Source organism: Sarcophilus harrisii, chromosome 3 (genome assembly GCF_902635505.1).
Source record: "Sarcophilus harrisii chromosome 3, mSarHar1.11, whole genome shotgun sequence".
NCBI classification, from domain to species: domain Eukaryota; kingdom Metazoa; phylum Chordata; class Mammalia; order Dasyuromorphia; family Dasyuridae; genus Sarcophilus; species Sarcophilus harrisii.
In genome coordinates this window covers 63,658,792-63,665,776 of record NC_045428.1, presented here as the reverse complement: position 1 = coordinate 63,665,776, position 6,985 = coordinate 63,658,792, and the positions used below count along the sequence as shown (strand labels likewise).

At 36.8% G+C, this 6,985-nt stretch overlaps 1 protein-coding gene across 5 annotated transcripts in view; it reads right to left on the bottom strand.

The window, feature by feature from the left end:
* Positions 1-789: 789 nt before the first annotated feature.
* Positions 790-6,985, bottom strand: part of USP37 (ubiquitin specific peptidase 37) — a 65,186-nt gene continuing 58,990 nt past the window's right edge. For all 5 annotated transcript variants that reach the window (XM_031958054.1, XM_031958055.1, XM_031958056.1 and 2 more), the window contains 2 exons: positions 5,207-5,345; positions 790-4,547 (listed from right to left, as the gene is read on the bottom strand). In XM_031958054.1, coding sequence (XP_031813914.1) covers positions 4,460-4,547; positions 5,207-5,345 — 227 coding nt within the window. In that variant the 3' untranslated portion in view covers positions 790-4,459. The remainder of the gene's footprint in view (positions 4,548-5,206; positions 5,346-6,985) is intronic.

Here is a 6,985-nt window from a genome sequence, read left to right as displayed (position 1 = left end):
GGCAAACCTGGTGGTGGATCAACCAGGCGTGGTAGAGAAATCTATTTTATTTATTTTCATACAATAAATTAACATTGTCAGGAGGCAGTGAAACTGGTCAGGTAGGGAAATAGGGAAGGAAGTAGAAAAAAGGAGAAAAGGAAAAATTGGGGAAAGAGGAACAAGATCAAGGCAGACTTCAGTCATTGCCAATTTACTCTTTGGATAGAAACAATCAACTTATTAACCCAGAACAATCTTGTCTATCTTACTCTTTTGGGTACTTGACTTAGTTACAAACTTAGTTCTTCTGACTTCTCCCTACTCAGCCTCACCCTTCTCCTTGTACCAAGCAAAGGAGATTTATCTGTACCTCAAAATTAAAAGTCCAATGGCAAAAGGTTAATGGCTTCGTGTATTAGCTGTGGCAGAACTCTTACTTTTCAAAAACACTTTCAGTTACACAGTACACATGAAAAACACTTATCCAGTTGTGGAAAAAAACCATTTATGAACATGGGGAGATAGGTTACTCAGGGATAATTTATGCACTGAAAAACAATGCCTGGTCAAATTAGAAACATACAGGTCAAAAAAGAAATTAGTGGTCATGTAAGACACAAATTGTTTCTCTTATCTACAGGATTTCCCAAGGTCTGCCTGAAGTAGGTTTTTTGTTTGTTTAATGTATTTGATGGGTGGCATTTAAAAAGCACACACACACACACACACACACACACACACACACACACACACACATATGTGTATAAATATCTCTTGGAAATCATTTCAATTTCACTAATAAACATGTCCACATTAAAGTTTTTATTTATATGAAATAGAGAAAGATTAAAAGTAATATAAACCAATATTCTTCAGGGCAGGTATTTCAAGGGGACAAAGGTGAGGAAACGACAAAGATAAATAGTTTTATTTATTTAAACACAGCCCATTTGGACTAATTCTCTTATGGGTAAGGTGAGTAAAGTTTATTTGCTATATTCTATCTTTTTAAAAAATGTCCCTCCCCACCCACATATGCCACAACCAGCAACTGAGTTATTTGAAAAATTGCCAATTTTTCTTTCACAAACATGCATTTTTAGACAGCCTACATTATACATCTATCTATGTATAGCTATATGTGTATATAGCTATATGTCAATAGCTATATAATGCTACCAGCAGGGGAGGACAATAATCAGCCAATTAACCCTCTGCCATGCTTTAAGTTTTAAAGCTTGTTTTTAGGAACCTTTGATAAAAGGTATTGGTAAATAAACATGGCTAGGGGTTGCTTTCTGGACAAATGAGTACATTTCATGAGATATTTATGACACTTGAATAGTTATTTATGACACTTGATCACTGACAGAGCCTGTAATTAAGGCAAAATCTTTTCAGTAAAAATTTTTTTTCAAAATCTAAGGAAATTAGAAGGAAAATGTGTAATTTGTTATACTGCCTTGTTGGGACAGATGGACAGAGACAGAAAGATACACAGTCTATCTTCCAGCAGGCTGAAATTCTATTTATAACTGCTATGATGATTCTCCCACATCCCAAAATACTAGGTGATAAGGACCAATATAAATTTTGTTTGGTTTAGTTTTCCTTTAAAAAAAAAATCCCAAACTCATCATACTGGTTGTATACAGAACTAATATGCTATATTAGTTCCAACACTATATATATAACTGATGGTCACAAAATGCTTAGGATTTGCAGTAGATATTTTTCTACAGAATAACAGGACCCTTTCTCCTTCCACTCATCAAACACTCACACCACAAATCTGAACTGGCCATGCTGTGCAAAAGAAAAAAAAAAATATATATATATACATATATATGTGTGTGTATACACACACACACACACACATACACATACGTACACACACACACAAAATTTTAAAATATATAAAGCCACTGCAACCAGGAATAACCCCTCCCCTGCTATTATCTTTATCAACAAAATCAAGCTGAAATTCCAATTTGTAGTCAGGATTTCCACATTAAGCTAAACTGAGAAGGGACTCTGTAGTGGAAGAGTAAAACAGAGAAAGGAGAATTAATGAAGCCACTTAAATGGGACATGTCTGTCAGAAGTGAAGCCCCCAGGTGCTAAGATCTAACAATAGTAGAACAGTCAATATGTTCAATATGAGAGAAAGAGCTCCAACATACTAAGAATGAGGGAGAAGACCCTATCAAATCATGCTTCCAATTACAGTAACTCAATTTAGACTAATTTTTCAGGAGCCCACCTGGAGAGCTTCCTTTTTGCTCCTGTGACAACTTTCTGTATTCCCACTTTTCTGACTCCAAATGTAACCATTCCCTGTGAATTGTCTTTAAATTCATTCAGGTTTACTTTTAGTGCTGCACTCAAAGGGACTGGGGATGGGGAAGGAGAGTAGAGGAATGCTACAATCAGTTAACTCATTTACTGTAAGACTTGTTTTACCTTTATTTTTCTTAAAGGTTTTTTTGTTGGAAATGTTGCAAAACAAAACAAAACCTATATTAAAATAAGCTTTTCCCTTAGATTTCTCTCGCCAACAATACAAAATTGATAGTTTATGATACAGCAGTGCATGTGATATAGAGAGGGGTCAAAAGCATTTCTTGTTTGTGGTTGTCACAATACAAAACAATCCAGGTAAGAAGAGGCTTCACTTACAGAACAGACTGCAGAACAAAGCTATGTCTGTAATGCTGAAGGCTGCTTCAAAGGAAAAGATATCCAGCCTCCCAACATCATTAATTTAGTTTAAGTTTATGAATAGTGGTTTAAAAAAAAAATCCACAGTTATCCCTTGCTGGCTCCCTTCTCAAGAGACTGATGACAACCAGCCTTGCAATATGAGAAAGTAGTTTTTAAGAAAAAAACTTTCCATATTTCCATAAGGTATTAAAACTGTAACGTGGACCAAATTCAGAGTCTACAGTTTTTAACACATTTCTTTGTAATAAAGGAATGAGACAAATATCAAGTTTTGCTTCATGACACCAAGCTGCATGGGAATCTAATGATGGAGCCAAGCTCTCAAAATTAGTTGTTATAGAATTTTACCTACCAAAAAAAAAAAAAAAAATCATCCTTTATATGGTTTCTCAAATTGTTTAACCAATCTGCTTTATGTCATTTGAGCAGTTACTGAAATGTAGAGTGCTTAGTTTTTCAACCATATTTATCCTCGACCTCAAGCAGATAAGGTCAATTCACTAAACTTTACAGTTGACTGGGACTCTCCTAAATCATCCTCACTTCAATTATTCTTAGAAATGCATCAAGAGACTAAATGGTTTTAAATGTTTAAGCCCTGTCCCAATGCACACTCATTTTTACATTTGGGGTAGGGTAAGTAGTCCAGAATAAAGAACACCTTTTGATATCTGGGGATGAGAAAGACGAGGAACCTTTCAAAGATTATCTGTCAATGGATCCCATTTGGGGCAAAATTTTTGCCCAATTTTTATAGGATGCTTTGGCTAACTCCAGAAGCAGCGTGAAATAGTTGGTGTCTAATCTCAAGTGGGAACGATATTGGAATAAATGAAAGGAAGCCAGTAACAAGAACAAATGCTGACTGAATAAAGGAATACACTGTGTGAATTAAAACTTTTTTTTTTTTTTTAAATGCACAAAGCATACAATGAGCAAAAACTGTGAAGGATGATGAAAATGTTACAACACATTCCTCAGCACCAACATTTCATTTCCTAGAACTGCATGTAAACTGTAGAGGAGTTACAAAACCATGAAATAATGATAATTAAATAACCAAAACATGCTTCATCTCAAATGACAAAAACATCCCCCTTAGCCGGAAGAACTATCATTAGTGTTTGTGGAAAGTTGGGGTTCCAGTGAACTTTACTAATGAAACATACACTCAAAGTTATAAACTATTGCTCAAACTGCTCATGAAGGGCATAAAAATACGCAAATGGCAAGTGATACAGGTGGTTTCTTCACCCGTTTCCCAGTTGAATGAACTTGAAAATCCCCCTGTCACTTTCTTCCATTTCTTCTCCATACCAACTATGCTACGAATTCCGAGCAAACAAAGTCTTGTGGCTCATTCCAACTCTTTAAGGCTCCATTCTGTCCAATATATACAAACACACATGTACACACAGGTGTACGTATCAGAGCATGAGTGTGTATGTAGCTGTGTGTGAATGTTTATGCATGTACGTACGTACGTACATGTGTGTGTGTGTCTAGATTCCTGGAACTACAGAAAGCTCCACTCTGCTCTTGGAGAGAAGGCTGATCAGCTACAGGTGTGAGGTTCAAGGATTTCCATGCATGAAGAACTTCCCTGGTTTGAAGCTTTCTATGTTTTGGTTTGGCCCTGAGCTGTTTGTCACTCCTGTGTCAGTTCTAAGTTCAGAATTCTCAGGTGGAAAAAACACAAAAACGAGACAGTCGTGTGCACACACAGATGTCCCCACACCTGGGAGTGGGCTCCTCACAGTGCTGGCCGGGTGATCCGCCCGGCCTCCATGCTAAGCAGCTGGGAGGCCTTTTCTGTTTCCAGCAGCTCATCAAAGATATCTCTAGAAGAATAAGGGGAAAATCAATAAAAACAATCACAAATGGGCAGAGAAAATGAGATATCAAATGTAAGTGCAGAGCTAACTGTAAAAATGATGAATGTTTAGTGGTTATTCTCTCAGAAAAAAGTAGCCTCTTCTTTCAACCCTCATCCTGGTTTGAAGTAACAATCCAGGTCCTTATAACAATTTGCTATTAGTACCTATAAATTTTCAGAGGACTTTGGCTAGAGCTACTGTTTTACCAAAAATGATAATGTAAGCAACCCCCAACATACACAAATCACAGGTCGATGGGTCTCAGAAATCATTAAATATCTGAATTCAGAGAATTTCTCTGGCACATTTAGAAGGAAGGAAGGGAGGAAGAGAGGAAGGAAGGAAGGGAGAGAAGAAAGGAGGAAGGGAGGAAGGGAGAGAGGAAGGGAGAAAGGGAAGAAGGGAAGGAAGAAGAGAGGAAGGGAGAGAAAAAGGGAGGGAGGGAAGGGTAGAGGGGAGGAAGAAGAGGGAGGGGGGAGAAGGAAGGGTGAGGGGAGAAGGAAGAAAAACGCTTATAATTGGATCTTTTTTATCCCCAGTGAGAGATCACCAAGTATGGGAAGCTACATTCCAGAAACCACCCACTGTATTACTTGTGAATCCTTGTTGGGCCAAACTCTTACTTGTGCATATAAAAGAAGATGTAACCACTCCGGTCTCTATCACTCTGAACAGAGGTCTCTTGGATTTTAGACACCTCCAGGTCATTGTAAGTGAACCAGGTCTGCTTCTTAATGTCGTACACATCACTAATGTAATGGCCTAAAACAAATGAAAATAAGCAATTATTTTCTCTTCCTTCCTTTCTTCTTTTTTTTTTTTTTTTGCTGAGGCAATTGGGGTTAAGTGACTTGCCCCAGGGACATAGCTAGGACATATTAAGTGTCTGAGACCAAAATTGAACTCAGGTCCTCCTAATTTCAGGGCTGGTGCTCTATCCACTGCTCCACCTCGCTGCCCCAAAGCAATTATTTTCTCAATAGAACTGAGACTTCATAAAGGAAGGGAATGAACTTTTGATTTCATTGTTGTAGAGAGCTTCTAGAAACTACCCCCTTAGCAATATGGACTGATACACTAAAAATTCTTGTAAACTTCAATGAATTTGTGATTTCATTTTATTAGTACTCTTTTTATTGACACAGATTGCGATCTATCATTCCTCATTCTATGTGATTCTAGTCCATGAGTTCAATAAATCTTTTAGAGAAGTCTATGTGATATGCTGAAGGATTTCATACATGTATTTTGAAACTTATATCAATGCACCTATAGCCACTAAATTTTAGAGGAGGTAATATTTTATGGATGAATGTTTGAGCAATTTCACAATTTCTATATCAATTTTAGTCAAACTGACTATCTCTCTCGACACAGACACACATCTCTTTCTATATGTACTTTAGAAAAGCACAGACTGTTAAAGTGGAACAGCCAACTCAGTCCTTTTGAGACTTCTTTCCTCATATATTCCTAATAAATGGTCATCTCACCTTGGTCTGTAGTCATAGGGGCAGAAACCCATTATTTCCTAAGGCAACCCATTATGTTTTTAGATCTAATGATTAGGAAAGTTTTCCCCCTTTCATCAAACCTAGCTTTGTCTCTGCTACTTGCACTCATTAATCCTGGTATTACTGAATAAGTATTTCCTTTTCAATTTGAAGACCCTTCAAATACTTGAAGACGATTCCATGGCTCCCAAATCTTCTTTTCTCCAGACCAAATTACTGATTGATGAATACTATTCTCTGACAAATATGGAAACATGTTTAAAAGAACTGCACATATTTAATCTATATTAGATGGCTTGCTGTGTTGAATGGGGGGGGGGGGGGGGGGGGAGAAAAGAGAAAAATTACAAAAGTCTTGCAGAAATCAATGTTGAAAACTATCTTTGTGTGAGTTTGGAAAAATAAATACCATTAATGAATATCCTGCTTTATACATTTTTCCCTGACTACAGCACTCTAGGTGTGAGGTCTGACCATGGCAGAAGAAAACAGAATTATTATCAACCTCATTTTGGATACAGTGCTTTCTCAATGAACCCTGAAACAATTTCCTAAGTTGCCATATCATACTGCTAACTTATATTCACCTTGAACTGTGCACTGAATACCCCTATTCCCATTTTCCTGATTTTTTCCCCCAAAGGAACTATTGTTTAGCCACCCCTTCCCAATTCCATATTGATGAAATTAATTTTAAAAAATTAAGTGGAATTAACCCTTATTAAATTCAGTCTACCATTCTAATTTGTTAAATCTTTATGGCTCTTAATTCACATTAACAAATTAGCTATTTTCCATAAGTCTGTTTAGCTATAAATTTGAAGTTTATAAAATTAAGTTATCTAAGTTACAAAAACGTTGAACAAGGCAGGATCAAGGACACTTTGG